At 42.3% G+C, this 20,678-nt stretch overlaps 1 protein-coding gene across 2 annotated transcripts in view; it reads right to left on the bottom strand.

The window, feature by feature from the left end:
- LOC132395817 (SH2B adapter protein 2) overlaps window positions 1-20,678 on the bottom strand; it is a 155,111-nt gene that overhangs the window by 19,484 nt on the left and 114,949 nt on the right. For both annotated transcript variants that reach the window (XM_059972902.1, XM_059972900.1), the window contains one exon: window positions 9,295-9,466. In XM_059972902.1, the coding sequence (XP_059828885.1) occupies window positions 9,295-9,466 (172 nt within the window). The remainder of the gene's footprint in view (window positions 1-9,294; window positions 9,467-20,678) is intronic.

The following is a 20,678-nucleotide window of genomic DNA, read 5'->3' as shown; positions in this document are numbered from 1 at the left end:
CTTTCCACCACCTCTCTCCGGCCTATAGCACCTGTACCCTAGAAAATCTTGCTGGCAGTCCTTCAGCCATGTGCCTGTAATAGCTACAATATCCCAGTCCTGCATGAATTGTATTTCTTGGCCCATGTTCATCTGCCTTACCTGTTAGGCCTCTTGCATTGAAACAAATGCAATTTAATCCAACAATCTTTCCTTTCTTCCTGCCATGCTGTTGCACATCTTGTTTACTGACCTTACTAATTTTCAGCACCCATTTGCTCATTTCTGCTTGTTATCCCACACCCTGCCATTCTAGTCTAAAGCTTCCCTACTAGCAGGAGCAAATCTGCTTGCCAGGGCATTGGCCCCTTTCCAGTTCAGGTTCAGCCCATCCCTCTTGTACAGACCACCTCTGTCCTAGAAGAGGGATCCAGGAGCCTGAATTTCTGCCCACTGCACCAGCTCTTCAGCCACTTTCATCGCCAAATTCTCCTATTCTTATCCAACTTAACGTGAAAGAGGGAGAAATCCAGAAATCACTGCCATTAAGTCCAGTTATTAAGCCTCTTTCCTAACTCTGTCTATTCACTCTGCAGAACCTCATCCGTCCTGCTATGAAATTAGGGCCAAAATGCACTGTGGCTTCTGGCTCCTACCCCTCCCCCAGGAGGAAGTTCTGCAGCTGCTCAGCACCAGGGAGGCAACACAGTGTCCTGGAGTCACTTTTGTACAAAGATTGGTGAAAGGTTCTTCATGAAACAAAACTGGGACTATTGTGCACAGTTTGGACCTTTTGCTGAGAAGATTCACCAGTGTGGTTCTTGTGGTGGCAGATTTGACACAGGACAAAAAACGTAGCAGACTGAGACAATATTCTCTCCAGTTTAAAATGGTGAGAGCACATCATTGCAATATACAAGAATCCACAGGGCTGAAAAGAATGGATGTGGGAATAGTGTTTGCCTTGTTGAAAAATTTTGTATTGGGTTCACATTTTCAGAATAAGGGGTGGGCTGTTTAGGTTGAGGTGTCTTCCTCTCAGAGAAAGGTGAATCATTTGAACTTGTACCCCCCCCCCCAAGATTTCTCAATATTAATGGAATGAAGGTGTCTGGGGACTATGCTGAGGCAGAACAGCAGATATGACCTCGATGATTTCTACTTTCTTGTATTAGTATGAAACATTTCAAAGCAGAACTCTCTGAAGAACTGATGAGGTGCCAGTAGTAACTAGTTAAGGTGGCTCTCATGAATATGCGAAGGATTCTGTGCACATCTTGAAGGTGAACACACATTAGATACATGTCACCAACTCTCTGAGAGGTTTTTGTGGATGTGGTTGAAACACTGCTTGTCTCCCTGGACTATTAGCATCTGTACTGCACCTTTTCAAAACCAAGAAAGTTCTCACAAGATACTGTGCCCAGGCAAATGCAGTACAGCATTGTGGTCTAACAGGAGGTCTGCTGACCACAGGTACTCCAATCCCACTGAGGTGCAGGCAATACTCCACTTGGAGTATTTGCTTTGAATGGGATTTGTCCTGGAACCTCAGAATCTTTCTGCTCCTCCATCATTTTGAAAATATTTATATCCTTGTTACCCTCAGATTGGATAATAACATTCCTCATTCCTGTCTGAATTGCACCTGCCACAGCTTTACCCATTCACCCATCAGTTGTCCTCTCAGTAGCTCCAGAAACCCAGACAGATCCTGAGCTGAGTACTATCTCCATGGATTTACATGTTCAGTATGGGGGTTTCCCCTGGGGCCTTGGCTTCCTCCCACATCCCAGAAGCATGCTGGTTACTAGGTTAAGTGGCCACTATAAAATGCCCTTAGTTTGTGGGTGCAGGGTAGAATCAAAAGGGTACTGATGGGAATATAGGCTGAATAAAATGGGATTGGTGTGATGGGGCAGTTGATGGTTGGCATGAACTTGATGTACCAGAAGACTCGTTTCTATACTCTCTCTCACTCTCTCTTTCCATGAAATAAGTGAAAAATGGTAACTGATCTGGCATGGGTCGAAAGTCTTCCTTCTACACTGTAGTGAAGTGTAAATATATCAACTAAATCTTTCTGATCTGATCTACACTTTCCACAGTGCCACTTAATGAAAGCAACACAAGCAGATGCCTGCCGATCTTTAAATTAAATTATCAATAAATCTCAGGAAAAGCTGTCTTCAGCAAAGATTCTGGGAACTACCTGTGCATATGAGAGATCCAACTTCTCTTCCTACCCGAAAAACAATTCCTTATCCACGTGTTGCCTCTAATTCCATCATCTTCTATTTCACGCAACACACACAAAATGCTGGTGGAACGCAAAAGGTCAGGCAGCATCTATAGGGAGAAGTGCTGTTGACGTTTCGGGCCGAGACCCTTCGTCAAGACTTCGGGTCTCGGCCTGAAATGTCGCCAGCACTTCTCCCTATAGATGCTGCCTGACCTGCTGCGTTCCACCGGCATTTTGTGTGTGTTGCTTGAATTTCCAGCATCTGCAGATTTCCTTGAGTTTATCTTCTATTTCACCCTCAGTTTCATTGGTTGGAGTTTTATTCAAAGTTTGTTGGGAGTCCACCTACAGACACTAAGCTACAGGTAATATTCCACCTGCAGTGCAGCCAAAGTTTTATACCACAACATGACTTCCAGACTTAATGCCCCTAGTGGTGAGAGCAAGCATGATACTTGCCTCTTTACATCTTTACTAACTGTATTACCACTTGAATTTAGACCAAAGATCCCTCTGTACATCAATACTGGTAAGGATCCTATCATTAGCTGAATACTTTTGAACTCCTAAAGTGCAACATTTCACAATTTTCCACATTAAACTCCATCCACCGCTTCTACGCCCATTATTGTAACCTGTTTGAATAACCTAGGACAGAACTCATCAGTCTGGGAAATTATCTACCTGAATGCTCTTCAAGCAGTAGAGGATCAATAATTCTGGATTTGGTGTTGTGTAATGAATTGGATAGGATTAGGGAGCTTAAGTTAATGGTATCCTCAGGTAGCAGGGATCATAATATGACAGAATTCACCTTGTAATTTGAGACTGAGAAGCTGAAGTCAGATGTATTAGTATTACTGTGGAGTAAAGGAAATTACGGAGACATGAGAGAGAAGCTGGCCAAAGTTGATTGAAAGGCGACACCAGCAAGAATGACAGCAGAGCAGCAATGGCTGGAGGTTCTGGGTGAAGTTCGGAAGGCGCAGGATAGATATATCCCGAAGAGGAAGAAGTATTTTAAAGGCAGGATAAGTAATTGTGGCTGACAAAAGAAGTGAAAGGCAACATAAAGGCAAATGGGAGGATATATAAGAGCAAAAATAGAGGATTGGGAATTTTAAAAAAACTCAACAGAAAGCAATTTAAAAAACCACGGTGGGGGGGAGGAGTTAGAATATAAAAGTCAGTTATCAAAGAGGATACTAGCAGCTATGATGTTGTGGCTATTACAGAGACTTGGATGGTGCAGGGGCTGGAATGGCTACTTCAAGTGTCAGGCTTTAGATGATTCAGAAAGGATAGGGAGAGGCAAAAGATGTGGGGGTGTGGCACTGTTGATCAGAGATAGTGTCACGGCTGCAGAAAAGGAGGAAGTCATGGAGAGTTTGTCTATGGAGCCTCTGTGGGTGGAAGTTAGGAATAGGAAGGGGTCAATAACACTGCTAGGTGTTTTTTATAGACCACCCAATAGTAACAGGGACATCGAGGAGCAGATAGGGAGACAGATTCTGGAAAGGAGTAATAATAACAGGGTTGTTGTAGTGGGAGAATTTAACTTCCCAAATATTGATTGGCATCTCCCTAGAGCAAGGGGTTTATATGGGGTGGAGTTTATTGGGTGTGTTCAGGAAGGTTTCTTGACACAATATGTAGATAAGCCTACAAGAGGAGAGGCTGTACTTGATCTGGTATTGGGAAATGAACCTGGTCAGGTGTGCAGTTTGCAGTTCGTGATCATAATTCGATCTCCTTTACCATAGAATTGGAGAGGGATAGGAACAGACAAGTTAGGGAAAAGTTAAATTGGAGTAAAGGGAGATAAGACGCTATCAGGCAGGAATTAGGAAGCATAAATTAGAACATAGAACAGTACAGCACAGTACAGGCCCTTCGGCCCACAATGTTGTACCAACCCTTAAATCCTGCCTCCCATATAACCCCCCCACCTTAAATTTCTCGATGTTCTCAGGGAAACGTATGGAATAAATGTGGCAAATGTTCAGGGGATTTTTCCGTGGGGTTCTGAGTAGGTACATTCCAATGAGACAGGGAAAGGATGGTAGGCTACAAGATCCATGGTGTACAAAGGCTGTTGTAAATCTAGTCAAGGAGAAAAGAAGAGCTTACAAAAGTTTCAAAAAACTAGGTAATGATATGAATCAAGAAGATTATAAGGAAAACCCCAAGGCATTTTACAAGTATGTGAAGAGAATAAGAGAAGTATGTGACAGAATAGGATCAATCAAGTGTGACAGTGGAAAAGTGTGTATGGAACTGGAGGAAATAGCAGAGGTATTTATAATATTTTGCTTCAGTATTCACTATGGAAAAGGATCTTGGCGATTGTAGGGATGACTTGCAGTGGACTGAAAAGCTTGACCATGTAGATATTAAGGAAGATGATGTGCTGGAGCTTTTGGAAAGCATCAAGTTGGATATGTCACCGGGACTGGATGAGGTGTACCCCAGGCTGCTGTGGGGAGCGAGGGAGGAGATTGCTGAGCCTCTGGCAATCATCCTTGCATCATCAATGCAGATGGGGGAGGTTCCGGAGGATTAGAGGGTTGCAGAGGTTGTTCCCTTATTCAAGAAAGGGAGTAGGGATACACCAGGAAATTGCAGGCCAGTGAGTCTTACTTCAGTAGTTGGTAAGTTGATGGAAAAGCTCCTGAAGGGCAGGATTTATGAACATTTGGAGAGACATAATATAATTCAGCATGGCTTTGTCAAAGGCAGGTCGTGCCTTATGAGCCTGATTGAATTTTTTGAGGATGTGACTAAACACATCGATGAAGGTAGTGTATATAGATTTTAGCAAGGCATTTGATAAGGTACCCCGTACAAGGCTTATTGAGAAAGTAAGGTGGCATAGGATCCAAGGACACATTGCCTTGTGGATCCAGAACTGGCTTGCCCACAAAAGGCAAAGAGTGGTTGTTGATGGGTCATATTCTGCATGGAGGTCAGTCACCAGTGGTGTGCCTCAGGGATCTGTTCTGGGGCCCCTACTCTTTGAGATTTTTATAAATTACCTGGAGGGATGAGTTAGTAAATTTGTGAATGACACAAAGATTGGGGATGTTGTGGATAGTGTGGAGGGCTGTCAGAGGTTACAATGGGTCATTGATAGGATGCAAAACTGGGCTGAGAAGTGGCAGATGGAGTTCAACCCAGATAAGTGTGAAGTGGTTCACTTTGGTAGGTCAAATATGATGGCAGAATATAGTGTTAATGGTAAGACTCCTGGCAGTGTGGAGGATCAGAGGGATCTTGGGGTCCGAGTCCACAGGACACTCAAAGCTGCTATGCAGGTTGACTCTGTGGTTAAGAAAGCATACGGTGCATTGGCCTTCATCAATCATGCGATTGAGCTTAAGAGCTGAGAGGTAATGTTGCGGCTATATAAAACGCTGATCAGACCCCACTTGGAGTACTGTACTCAATTCTGGTTGCCTCACTACAGGAAAGATGTGGAAGCCATAGAAAGGGTGCACGGGAGATTCACAAGGATGGTGCCTGGACTAGGGAGCATGCCTCATGAGAATAGGTTGAGTGAACTCGGCCCTTTCTCCTTGGAGCAACGGAGGTTGAGAGGTGACCTGATAGAGGTGTTCAAGATAATGAGAGGAATTGATCATGTGGATAGTCAGAGGCTTTTCCCCAGGGCCAAAATGGCTAGGACTAGAGGGCATAGTTTTAAGGTGCTTGCAAGTAGATACAGAGGAGATGTCAGGAGTAAGTTTTTTTACACAGAGTGGTGAGTGCGTGGAATGGGCTGCCAGCAGCAGTGGTGGAGGCGGAAACGATAGGGTCTTTTAAGAGACTCCTGATGGCTACATGGAGCTTAGAAAAATAGAGGGCTATGGTTAAAGCCTAGGTAGTTCTAAGGTAGGGACATGATCGGCACAGCTTTGTGGGCCGAAGGGCCTGTATTGTGCTGTATGTTTTCTATGTTTCTAAGTTTCCTCAGATATAAAAACAATAAAAGAGAGGCAACAGTAGATATTGGAACGCTGGAAAATTATGCTGGAGTGATAGTAAAAGCTTCATTCTTAAGTTCCTTCCTGCTAGCCTTATAATCTTCTAGATTCCTATCATTACTTAGTTTTTTGAACCTCTTGTCAGCTCTTCTTTTCCCCTCAACTAGATTTACAACAGCCTTTCTCCACCACAGATCTTGTACCCTACCATATCTCATTGAAAAGTACCTACTCAGAACCCCACGTAAATATCCCCTGAACATTTGCCACATTTCTTCTGTATGTTTCCCTGAGAACATCTGTTTCCAATTCATGCTTCCAAGGATAAATGAGGATTGGCTGATTGGCAGGAGGCAAAGAGTGGGAATAAATGGAGTCTTCATGAAGTGGCTGCTGGTGACTAGTGGTGTTCCACAGGGGTCTGTATTGGGACCTATTCATTTTACGTTGTAGGTCAACGACTTGGATATAAAATTGACGGCTTTGAGGCCAAGTTTGTGGATAATACGAAGATAAGTGGATGGGCAGGTAGTGTTAGGAAGTTGAGAGGCTGCAGAAGGACTTAGATAAGTTAGGAGAAAGGGCAAAGAGGTGGCAGTGTCATGAAGTATATGGCCATGCTCTTCGGAAGAAGGAATAAAAGCATGGACTACTTTCTAAAGGGGGAGAAAATTCAAAAATCCAAGGTGTAAAAGGATTTGGAAGTCCTTGTGCAGGAGTCTTTAAAAGTTAATTAGCAGTTTGAAACAGTGTGCAATGCAGCATTTATTTCAAGAGGAGTAGAATATAAAAAACAAGGGTGCAGTGCTGAGGCTGCATAAGACAATGGCGAGTCCTCACTTGGAGTATTGTGAGCAGTTTTGGGCCCTTTTTTAAGAAGGGACGTGCTGACATTGGACAGGGTTCAGAGGAGATTCACGAGAATGTTTCTGGGAATGGAAGGGTTATGGGCAGTGATTGAAGGCTCTGGACATGCACTCGCTGGAATTTAAAAGAACAAGGGGGGACCTCATTAAAACCTATTGAATGTTGAAAGACCTGCATAGAGTGGACGTAAAGAGGATGTTTCCTTTGGTGCAGGAGCCTAGGACTCGAGGGAACAGCCTCAAAATAGAGGAGGAATTTCTTCAGCTAGAGGGTGATAAATTTGTAGAATTTGTTGCCACAGGCGGTTGTGGAGGCCAGGTCCTAGGTGCATTTAAGGTTGGGATTGATAGTTTCTTTTTAATCTGGTGGTGAAATATTATGAGAAAAAGGCACATATATGGGACTAAGTGAGAAATGGCTCAGTCACAGTGAAATGGTGCAGACTCGATGGGCCGAATGGCCTAGTTTGTCTCCTATGTCTTATGGTCTCTTTCATTGATCTGAAAATGCATTAGAATTCTCCACATTGCTCTTGCTATTCTCTATGACCTTCTCCTTAGTGAATACTGGTAGAAAATACTTCAGCTAATTTCTCACAGAAGCTCCCCAAACTGTGTGGCCTGTACTCACCAGCTCCCAGTTTTGCACAACCTGAATAGATTGTGTGGTCAAGTTTCCCCATGGGCCTCAAACACCACCTTGTGACCACAGTCACCAGCCTCTATTCAGGAATTGTCAATGTCTATGCTGACACTTCACTGATTTTGATGTTTAGAGACATCACTCCAGGTGGGTCTCCTTGCTCTATGACAGATGATGTAGGATGATATATAGCACAGATAGGCAGTTGGATTACTGTTACTTCATGCAGTGCTTTGCACTTCTACACTGTGCATATGGGTATGTCAATGTAATGAAGTATTCAAGTAATGTGATACATACCCTTCAAGCTCTGCATCCCAAGGCCATTGAAAGGTTCCCTCCCAAATAAATCAATAAAGATCTCTTCAAGTTGTGGGAGAGGGTCCAATTGACTTGCATTCTGTCTTATTTTGTACAAATATTGCCTTTAAATATAAAGAAAGTGTGGATTAAGGCACAGACAGGCCCTTGCACACATACGCAAATCTCATTTGCCACTGAGCAAATCTCATTCATGCTATTTTAATATATTTTGCTGCATGCCTTTCTTAATGTGTCCTTAATAATTCTGTGAATTGTGTTTACTGGTATTCCCCCCTCACCTTGCCATCGGCTCATTTTCAAGTTCTGACCTCTGATTCTGTCCTCACACAGTGTTCAGTTGTGTTTGTCCTTTCTATGCCTTGCACTGTCTAAAATATTCTGCTGTGTTAGTTGGGTAAGATTTTAGAGCTGTGGCTCAGCCTTGTTGACAAAGTATTGTAGATTCACAAACACAGTCAATTACTTTGGTTTAAGTAGGTCACTGGCCAACTGGACAAATGTTAAAAGTGTTTCACTAGTAAAATGTTTGTACGAATCAAAAACATCCAACAATGTGCACTATCACTATCTATTAAATCAAGTAAGCAACAAGAATAGGATTATTGGCCTAACTCGATAGAAAATGTCTCTACCACAGAGCAACAAGACAAACTCAAGTCTTCCTAGTCACCTCCCCAGTCCCATCAGTTTCCAGCCAAGCCAAGTCTGGTGTGGAAACTGGTGGCACTCAGGCAGAACTCCAGGGAGAACAGCAAGAAGCTCCATCTGTGAAAATACTGCTCTAATTAGTTCTGTGATGACAGATAATCATTTAGGGTGTTCATGTAACATTGTTCAGCAATTACTGAAAGATGCACAAATCATTCCACAACTATCTACACATAACTGATTTACCTTATTATACGAAGGGGTCAGACTCAATACAGCGGTTATTGAAAAGGTGGTTCAGACGAACCTACTGAGAGTTCCAGCTGCTTCCAAAAGAGCTGAGTTGCTCCCAGCAGGCAGCTCTCTTGCTGAAATAGATTGATTGGAGGTGGAGAGCTGTCAGAAGGAAATTCTTGAGCTGAAGGTATGGCCACTAACGATGAATCATTAAATTCATATCAACAATAAGTGTCCAGTCAACCAGCTCTAGGTAGATGAGAGGTGATTGGTGGAATCTCAAACAACTAAATGTATTATGGTCAATAATTATGGTAACAATTATTCTTTAAGAAATGAAACCGCAGCAAGAACTTTGAAGAATCTACCTACCTGGGAAGGGCTGTGGGACGAGGACGTAGGTACGGAGAGTAATGTCAGCAGAACCTCCAGATTCCAAGGGAATAGGATGGGTGTGGAAGTGCCAGAGCATATCCAGGATGGACTGAAACCAGAGGTGCTGTACGTGGCACTGGCCCATTTCATTCACAGACAGGCGGAGGTGCTGAAGAAAGTGGAAAGGAAACTTATACTGAGAAAAGGGAAACAGTTCGGTTTGGACCTGTCAGGCTGTTAAGTTCCCAATCCCACACAATGTTCTCGCAACCTATGACACCCACCTCCTGCTCTCATGAACAATCTGGTGGTGAATTCCACAGCCCCACCATTGTATCTCTTACTGTCAAACAAGAGGGAATTAATCAGCCCACCTGTACATGCCAGTTCTAGTAAAGCAACAAATCAGTCTCGTCCACCCCAACCATTCACCCATTTTCTTTTTCATGTTCCATCAGCAACCATCCTTCCTTTGATTTTCTTCCACTTACCCACATCGGCCACAGAAGTGTGCTGTTAGAGCAGGATGGTAGCATAGTGGTAGAGCACCAGTTTACAGCGCCCAGACTCGGATTCAATTCCTGCCACTCTCTTAAGGAATCTGTGCATTCTCCCTTTGACTGTTTGAGTTTCCTCTGGCTGCTTCAGTTTCCTCCCACCATCCAAAGATATATGAGTTAATGTGTTAATTGGTCACAAGGGTGTAATTGGGTAGTGTGGGCTTGCGGGTCAGAAGGGTTGTTACTGTGCTGTATCACTAAATGTAAAATCACACTGAAGGAAACCTAGTGGGAATTAACCACCATAGAACATAAAATCTACAGCACTTTACAGGCCCTTGGCCCACAATGTTGTGCCAACCATGTAACCTACTCTAGAAACTGCCTAGAATTTCCCTAATACATAACGCTCTATTTTTCTAAGCTCCATGTACCTATCCAAAAGTCTCTTAAAAACCCTATTGTATCCACCTCCAGCACTGTCACCGGCAGTTCATTCCATGCACCCACCACTCTCTGTGTGAAAACCTACCCCTGACGTCTCCTCGGTACCTACTCTCAAGAATCTTAAAACTATGCCCCCTCCTGTTAGCCATTTTAACCCTGGTAAAAAGCCTCTGGCTACCCATATTGTCTCTCATCAAGGGCACAACCTACCCTTGACAAAGCCATGCTGACGATACTTCATCAGATTATATCTCTCCAAATGTTCATAAAACCTGCAGCTCGGATCGTCTCCAACAACCTGCCCAACACTGAAGTAAGACTCACTGGTCTATAATTTCTTGGGTTATCTCTACTCCCTTTCTTAAACAAGAGAACAACAATTGCAACCCTCCAATCCGTTGGTACTTCTCCCATACCTATTGATATAACCATATAACCCTATAACAATTACAGCAAGGAAACAGGCCACCTCGGCCCTTCTAGTCTGTGCCAAACGCTTACTCTCACCTAGTCCCACTGGCCTGCACTCAGCCGATAACCCTCCATTCCTTTCCTGTCCATATACCTATCCAATTTTACTTTAAATAACAATACTGAACCTGCCTCTACCACTTCTATTGGAAGCTTGTTCCACACAGCTACCACTCTCTGAGTAAAGAAGTTTCCCCTCGTGTTACCCCTAAACTTTTGTCCCTTAACTCTCAACTCATGTTCTCTTGTTTGTATCTCCCCTACCCTCAATGGAAAAAGCCTAACCACGTCAACTCTATCTATCCCCCCTCATAATTTTAAATACCTCTATCAAGTCCCCCCTCAACCTTCTACGCTCCAAAGAATAAAGACCTAACTTGTTCAACCTTCCTCTGTAACTTAGGTGCTGAAACCCAGGTAACATTCTAGTAAATCTCCTCTGTACTCATCTCTTTGAAGATGCAAAGATAATTGCCAGAGGCTCAGAAATCTCTGCCGTCGCTTCCCACAGCAGCCTGGGGTATATCTCATCTGATCCTGGTGACTTATCTAGCCTGATGCTTTTCAAAAACTCCAGCACATCTTCTTTCTTAATGTCTATATGCTCAAACGTTTCAGTCCACTGTAAGTCATCCTCGCAATTGCCAAGGTCCTTTTCTCTGATGAATATTGAAGTAAAGTATTCATTAAGTACATCTGCTACCTCCTTTGGCTCCATGCACATGGTCCTACCATCACTCATGATCAGTCCTATTCTCACACGGCTCATCCTCTTGCTCTTCACATACTTGTAGAATGCCTTGGGGTTTTACTTAATCCTGCCCACCAAGGACTTCTCATGGTCCCTTCTTGCTCTCCTGATTTCTTGCTTAAACTTTTACCTGGCAACCTTGTAATTTTCTAGAACTCTATCAATATCTAATTTCTTGAACCTTTCGTAAGCTTTTCTTTTCTTCTTAACTAGATTTTTCACATCCTTTGTACACCATGGTTCTTTTACTCCACCATCCTTTCCCTGTCTTAATGGAACATGCCTATGCAGAACACAATGCAAATGTTCCCTGAACATTTGCCACAGTTTTGCCGTGCATTTCCCTGAGAACATCTTTAGGATGTGGGAGAAAACTGCGAGGTGCCAGAAAGAGATGGTTTGAATGCACAAACTGCACTAAGAAACGGGTTCTTTGGAGCAGTGGGGCAACAGACTACCTGCTGCACTGCATCCTGCCCTATACCAAAAGAAAGTTCTCCTATTTGCCATCCTGTCCTTTGCATTTAATCTAACATCCCTATCCCTATTTAACCCTGTTGCACTGCCTCAGTGGAAAAATATTGCTTACATTTATCCTATCAATATGCCTCATAATTTTGTATACTTTTATCAAATCTCCCACATTCTCCTGTGCTCCAGGGAATGAAGCCCTAACCTATTCCACCTTTCACTACAACTCAGGTCCTTAAGTCCAAACAACATCCTTGTAAATTTTCACTGTACTCTTTTAAGCTGACTGATAGCTTTTCTGGAGGAAGTTGAATAGAACTGCACACAACTTCTCAGATCCCTCTGCTCTACCATTCACTGTATACAGGACCTATAAGAAGTAATCACCTCCTCACCTTAGAAGTTTTCATGTTTTATTGTTTTACAACACGGAATCACAAAAGATTTAATTTGACTTTTTTAACACTGATCAGCAGAAAAATAGACTCTTTTGTGCCAAAGTGAAAACAGATCTCTATAAAGTGATCCAAATTAATTAGAAATATAAAACATATAACACAAAATAATAAACCATAAGACAAAGGAGCAGAAGTCGGCCATTCGGCCCATTGAGTCTGCTCCGCCATTTCATCATGAGCTAATCCAATCTCCCCTTTAGTCCCATTCCCCTGCCTTCTCACCATAACCTTTGATGCCCTGACTACTCAGATACCTATCAATCTCTGCCTTAAATACACCCAATGACTTGGCCTCCACTGCCGCCCGTGACAACAAATTCCATGGATTCACCACCCTCTGGCTAAAGAAATTTTTTTTTTCATATCTCTGTTCTGAATGTGTGCCCTGCAATCCTCAAGTCATGTCCTCTCGTACTAGACTCCCCCACCATGGGAAACAACTTTGCCACATCCACTCTGTCCATGCCTTTCAACATTCAAACTGTTTCTATGAGATCCCCCCCCATTCTTCTAAACTCCAATGAGTACAGTCCAAGAGCGGTCAAACGTTCCTCATATGTTAACCCTCTCATTCCTGGAATCATTCTAGTGAATCTTCTCTGAACCCTCTCCAATGTCAGCACATCCTTTCTTAAATAAGTATTCCAAGTGAATAAACACAGTATTCCAAGTGAGGTCTTACCAGTGCCTTATAGAGCCTCAACATCACATCCCTGCTCCTATACTCTATTCCTCCAGAAACAAATGCCAACATTGCATTCGCCTTCTTCACCACCAACTCAATCTGGAGTTTAACCTTAAGGGTATCCTGCACGAGGACTCCCAAGTCCCATTGCATCTCAGAACTTTGAATTCTCTCCCCATTTAAATAATAGTCTGCCCGTTTATTTCTTCTACCAAAGTGCATGACCGTATACTTTCCGACATTGTAATTCATTTGCCACTTCTTTGCCCATTCCCCCAATCTATCCAAGTCTCTCTGCAGACTGTTTCCTCAGCACTACCGGCCCCTCCACCTATCTTTGTATCATCAGCAAACTTAGCCACAAAGCCATCTATTCCATAATCCAAATCGTTGATATACAATGTAAAAAGAAGCGTTCCCAACACGGACCCCTGTGGAAAACCACTGGTAACCGGCAGCCAACCAGAATGGGATCCCTTTATTCCCACTCTCTGTTTCCTGCCAATCAACCAACGCTCTATCCACATATGTAACCTTCCCCGTAATTCCATGGGCTCTTATCTTGTTTAGCAGCTTCATGTGCGGCACCTTGTCAAAGGCCTTCTGAAAATCCAAATACACAACATCCACTGCATCTCCTTTGTCTAGCCTACTTCTAAATTCCTCAAAAAATTGCGCTAGGTTTGTCAGGCAGGATTTTCTTCTAAGGAAACCATGCTGAGTTCTGCCTATCTTGTCATAAACCTCCAGGTACTTCGTAACCTCATCCTTGACAATCGACTCCAACAACTTCCCAACCACCAATGTCAAGCTAACAGGTCTATAATTTCCTTTTTGCTTCCTTGCCCCCTTCTTAAATAGTGGAGTGACATTTGCCAGTCCTCCAGAACCAGGCCAGAATCTATCGACATTTGGAAGATCATTGCTAATGCCTCCGCAATCTCCACTGCTCCTTCCTTCAGAACATGAGGGTGCATTCCATCTGGTCCAGGAGATTTATCTACTCTTAGACTATTCAGCTTCCTGAGTACTTTCTCTGTCGTAATTGTGACTGCACATATTTCTCTTCCCTGCCACTTTGAATGTCCGGTATATTGCTGATGTCTTCCTCAGTGAAGACTGATGCAAAATACTCGTTCAGTTCCTCCACCATCTCCTTATCTCCCATTACAATTTCTCCAGCATCATTTTCTATCAGTCTTATATCTACTCTCACCTGTCTTTTACTCTTTATACACTTGAAAAAGCTTTTAGTATCCTCTTTGATATTATTTGCTAGCTTCCTTTCATAGTTCACCTTTTCCCTCTTAATGACATTCTTAGTTTCCTTTTGTAAGCTTTTAAAAACTTCCCAATCCTCTGTCCTCCCACTAATTTTTGCTTCCTTGTATGCCCTCTGCTTTGCTTTTACTTTGGCTTTGACTTCTCTTGTCAGCCATGGTTGCATCCTTTTTCCATTCAAAAATTTCTTCTTTGGAATATATCTGTCTTGCACCTTCCTCATTTCTCGCATAAACTCCAGCCACTGCTGCTCTGCTGTCCTTCCCACTAGTGTCCCTTTCCAGTCAACCTTGGCCAGTTCCTCTCTTGTGCCACTATAATTTCCTTTACTCCACTGAAATACCGACGCATCGGATTTTGGCTTCTCTTTCTCAAATTTCACAGTGAGCTCAATCATGTTATGATCACTGCCTCATAAGGGTTCCTTCACTTACATCTCTCTAATCAGCTCTGGTTCATTACACAATACCCAATCCAATACAGCCAATGCTGACATCCCCAATCTTTGTGTCATCCACAAATTTGACCTAGTTAACCGCATTATCATTGAGATTATTGATATAGATGACCAACAACAATGGAACCAGCATCGATCCCTGCGGCACTTCGCTGGTCACAGGCTTCCAGTCAGAGAGGCAAGCATCTACTACCACTCTCTGGCTTCTCCCATGATGCCAATGTCTAATCCAATGTACTACCTCACCTTGAATGATGAGCGACCAAACTCCCATGTGGAACCTTGCCAAATCCCTTGTTGAAGTCCATGTAGACAACATCCATATTCCTGGTAACTTCCTCAAAAACTTCTGTAAGATTTGTTAGACATGACCTACCATGCACGAAGCCATGCTGATTATCCTTAATCAATTCATGTCTATAGAAGTCCATGTTTATAGTGGTTGAGCCCACTAGAGGGTCAGCTATTCTGGATTGGGTGTTTTGCAATGAACCAGAATTGATTAAAGATCTGAAGGTAAAAGAACCCAAAGGGGCAAGTGATTATAATGTGATCAAATTCACCCTGAAATTTGAGAAGGAGAAGCTAAAGTCAGATGTATCCACAGCAGAGTAAAGGGAATTACAGAGGCACAACAGAGGAGCTGGCCAGAATTGAAAAGTACACTGGCAGGGATGATGGCAGAGCAGCAATGACTGGAATTTCTGGAAGAAATTCCGAAGGCACAGGATATGTACATCCCAGAGGAAGAAGTATTCTAAAGGAAAGATGACACAAACCATGGATAATAAGTCAAAGCCAACTTAAAAGCCAAAGAGAAGGCATATAATAGAGCAAAAATTAGTGGGAATTTAGAGGATTGGGAAGCTTTTAAGAACCATAGAAGGTAACTAACAAAGTCATTTAAGAAGGTAAAGATGGATTATGAAAGTGAGCCAGACAATAATAATTCCAAAAGTTTCTTCAGATACATAAGGTGTAAAAGAGAGGTGAGAGTGAATATCAGTCTGCAGGAAAATGATGCTGGCGATCTGGTAATGGGCGACAACTAAATGGTGGACAACTGAATAAATATTTTGCAACAGTTTTTACAGTAGAAGACACTAGCAGCATGATGGAAATTCCAGGTGTCAGGGGTCATGAAATGTGTGAAGTTACCATAACTAAAGAGAAGATTCTAGGGAAACTGAAAAGTCGTTTGGTCACCAAATTACAGGAAGGATATTAATAAGGTTGAAAGAGTGCAGAGAAGGTTTACAAGGATGTTGCCAGGACTTGAGAAACTGAGTTACAGAGAAAGATTGAATAGATTAGGACTTTATTCCCTGGAGCGTAGAAGAATGAGGGGAGATTTGAGAGAGGTATATAAAATTATCATGGGTATAGCTAGAGTGAATGCAAGCAGGCTTTTTCCACTGAGGCTAGGGGAGAAAAAAAAAAGATGACATGGGTAAGGGTGAAGGAGGAAAAGTTTAAAGGGAACATTAAGGGGATCTTCTTCATACAGGCAGTGGTGGGAGTGTGGAATGAGCTGCCAGATGAAGTGGTAAATGCAGGAACACTTTTAACATTTAAGAAAAACTTGGACAGGTACATGGATGAGAGGGGTATGGAGGGATATGGTCCAGGCGCAAGTCAGTGGGACTAGGGAGAAAAATGGTTCAGCACAGCCAAGAAGGGCCGAAGGGCCTGTTTCTGTGCTGTAATATTCTATGGTTCTATGGTCTTATAATAGATATCACCCCAGACTTCTGAAAGAGGTGGCTGAAGAGATTGTGGGGGCACTAGCAATGATCTTTCAAGAATCATTAGATTCTGGAAGACAGGAAAATTACAAAAGTCACTCCACTCTTTAAGTAGAGAGACAGGCAGAAGAAAGGACATTATAGGCCAGTTAGTCTGACCTCAGTGGTTGGGAAGATGTTGGAGTTGATTATTAAGGATGAGGTCTCAGGGTATGTGGAGGCACATGATAAAATGGGCCATAGTCAGCATGGTGTCCTGAAGGGAGAATCTTGTCTGACAAAAATGTTGAAATTCTTTGAAGAAATGACAAGCAAGATAGACAAAGGAAAATTGGTTCATGTTATGCACTTGGATTTTCAGAAGGCATTTGACAAGGTGCCACACATGAGGCTGTTTAACAAGCTATGGGCCCATCTTATTACAGGAAAGATTCTAGCATGGATAAACCAGAGGCTGACTGGCAGCAGGCAGAGTGGGTATAAAGAGAACCTTTTCTGTCTGGCTGCCGGTGATTAGTGGTGTCCCACAGGGGTCTCTGCTGGGACCGATTCTTCTTACGTCATATGTCAATGATTTGGATGACAGAATTGATGGCTTTGTTGAAAAGTTTGCAGATGATATAAAGATAGCTGGAGGGGCTAGTAGTTTTGAGGAAGCAGAGAGGCTGCAAAAGAATTTAGATTAGGAGAATGGGCAAAGAAATGGCACATGGAATACAATGTCTGGAAGTGTATGGTCTATCAACTTCTGCCTTAAATATGCATAAAGATTTGGCTTCCACAGCTATCTGTGGCAAAAAAAATCTACAGATTCACCACTCTCTGGCTAAAGAAATTCCTCCTCATTACTGTTTGAAAAGGACACTCCTCTATTCTGAAGCTGTTTCCTCTGGTCTTAAGTTCTCCCACCAGAGGAAACATCCTCTCCACATCCTCTCTATCAAGGCCTTTCACTATTCAATCGGATTCAATGAGGTCACCCCTTATTCTTCTGAATTCCTGAAAATACAGGCCCAGAGCCATTAAAATGCTCCTCATTTGACAAGCCATTCAATCCTGAAATCATTGTTGTGAACTTCCTTTGAACCCTCTTAAGTTTCAACACATCTTTTCTAAGATAAGGGGCCCAAAACTGCTCACAATACTCCAAGTGAGACCTCATCAGTGCTTTATAAAGTCTCAACATTACATCTTTGCTTTTATATTCTAGTCCTCTTGTAATGAATGCTCACATTGCATTTGTGTTCCTCACCACAGACTCAAGCTGCAAATTAATCTTTAGGAAATCCTTTAGGAAAGGGACTCTCAAGTCCCTTTTCACCTCAGTTTTTCGTATTTTTTCTCCATTTAGAAAATAGTCAACCCTTTCATTTTTTCTACCAATTGCATTAAGGGATATGGGGAGAAGGCAGGAGATTGGGGCTGAGGAAAATTGGATCAGCCATGATGAAATGGTGAGGCATACTTGATGGGCCAAATGGCCTAATTCTGCTCTTATATCTTATGGTCAAATACTTACAGTAGCATGCAAAGGTTTGGGCACCGCAGTCAAAATTTCTGTTACTGTGAATAGTTAAGTGAGTAGAAGATGAAATGATCTCCAAAAGTCATAAAATTAAAGATGAAACATTCTTTTCAACATTTTAAGCAAGATTAGTGTATTATTTATGTTTTGTACAATTTTAGAGTGAAAAAAGTAAAGGAGCACCATGCAAAAGTTTGGGCACCCCAAAAGATTTGAGTTCTCAGATAACTTTTACCAAGGTTTCGACCTTAATTAGCTTGTTAGGGCTATGGCTTGTTCACAGTCATCATTAGGAAAGGCCAGATGATGCAAACTTCAAAGCCCTGACTCCTCAAAACTTGTCCCAACAATCAGCAGCCATGGGCTCCTCTAAGCAGCTGTCTAGCACTCTGAAAATTACAATAAATGATGCCCACAAAGCAGGAGAAGGCTGTAAAAAGATAGCAAAGCATTTTCAGGTAGCCATTTCTTCAGTTCATAATTAAGAAATAGCAGTTAACAGGAATGGTGGAGGTCAAGGTGAGGTCTGGAAGACCAAGAAAACTTTCCGAGAGATCTGCTCATGGGATTGCTAGAAAGACAAATCAAAAGCTCGTTTGACTGGAAAAGAGCTTCAGGAAGATTTAGCAGACTCTGGAGTGATGGTGCATTGCTCTACTGTGCAGCGACACCTGCACAAATATGACCTTCATGGAAGAGTCATCAGAAATCAATCTTCCCTGCATCCTCACCACAAAATTCTGCATCAGAAGTTTGCAAAGGAACAGCTAAATAAGCCTGATGCATTTTGGAAACTAGTCCTGTGGACTGATGAAGTTAAAATAGAACTTCTTGGCCGCAATGAACAAAGGTATGTTTGGAGAAAAAAAGGTGCAGAATTTCATGAAAAGAACACCTCTCTAACTGTTAAGCACGGGGTTGGATCGATCATGCTTTGGGCTTGTGTTGCAGCCAGTGGCATGGGGAACATTTCACTGGTAGAGGGAAGAATGAATCAATTAAATACCACCAAATTCTGGAAGCAAACATCACACCATCTGTAAAAAAGCTGAAGATGAAGAGGATGGCTTCTACAACAGGATAATGATCCTAAACACACCTCAAGATTCACAATGGACTACCTCAAGAGGCACAAGTTGTAGGTTTTGCCACGGCCCTCACAGTCCCCCGACCTAAACATCATTGAAAATCTGTGGATAGACCTCAAAAGAACAGCACATGTAAGACGGCCCAAGAACCTCACAGAACTAGAAGCCTTTTGCAAGAAAGAATGGGCAAAAATCCTCCAAACAAGAAATGAAAGACTCTTAGCTGGCTACAGAAAGTGTTTACAAGCTGTGATACTTGCCAAAGGGGGAAGTACTGACCATGCAGGCTGCCCAAACTTTTGCTTCGGGCCCTTTTCCTTTTTTGTTATTTTGAAACTGTAAAAGCTGGAAATAAAAAAGTAATCTTGCTTAAAATATTAAAGAAATGTGTCATCTTTAACTTTATGCTTTTTGGAAAATGCATCAGGCTTGTTTAGATGTTCCTTTGCAAACTTCTGACGCTGAATTCTATGAGCAGTTCTCTCAGAAAGTTTTCTTGGTCTTCCAGACCTCAACGTGACCTCCACTGTTCCTGTTAACTGCCATTTCTTAACTATATTACGAACTGAGGAAATGGCTACCTGAAAATGATTTGCTATCTTCTTATAGCCTTCTCCTGCTTTGTGGACATCACTTATTTTAATTTTCAGAGTACTAGGCAGCTGCTTAGAGGAGTCTATGGCTGCTGATTGTTAGGACAAGGTTTGAGGAGTCAGGGTTTTTATAAAGCTTTGGAATTTGCATCACCCGGCCTTTCCTAACGATAACTGTGAACAAGCCATAGCCCTAACAAGCTAATTAAGGTCTGAAACCTTGGTAAAAGTTATCTGAGAGCTCAAATCTCTTGGGATGCTCAAACTTTTGCATGGTGCTCCTTCCCTTTTTCTCCACTCTAAAGTTGTACAAAACAAAAATAATACACTAATCTTGAGATTAAAATGTTGAAAAGAATGTTTCATCTTTAACTTTATGACTTTGGGAGATCAGTTTATCTTCTACTCACTTAACTATTTACAGTAACAGAAATTTTGACCAGGTGTGCCCAAACTTTTGCATGCCGCTGTATCTTATACTCCATAAGCATCTCATTTGGTCCTACTTGTCTTTACCTGCTATGCTCCTTTTTTTTTGTTATACAGGATTTCAATATCTCTTGAAAACCAAAGTTCCCTACACTTGTTATCTTTACTTTTTATTTTGACAAGCACGTACAAACATTGTACTCTTAAAATTTCCTCCCACTTACCAAGTACACCTTTGCTATAAAACAGTCTGCCCCAATCCACACTTGTCAGATCCTTTCTGATACCATCAAAATCGGCCTTTCTCCAATTTAGAATCTCAACCCAAGGACCAGACCTAACTTTTTCCATATTTACTTTGAAACTAATGGTATTATGATCACTAGGTGCAAAGTGTTCACCTACAGAAATTTTATCACCTGCCCTGTTTCATTCAGTAGTAGCAGATCAAGTATTGCACACTCTCCCGCTGGGACTTCT

The sequence above is a fragment of the Hypanus sabinus genome, chromosome 6, assembly GCF_030144855.1.
Source record: "Hypanus sabinus isolate sHypSab1 chromosome 6, sHypSab1.hap1, whole genome shotgun sequence".
In the NCBI taxonomy this organism is placed as follows: Eukaryota; Metazoa; Chordata; class Chondrichthyes; order Myliobatiformes; family Dasyatidae; genus Hypanus; species Hypanus sabinus.
This window is presented reverse-complemented; position numbering and strand designations above follow the sequence as displayed.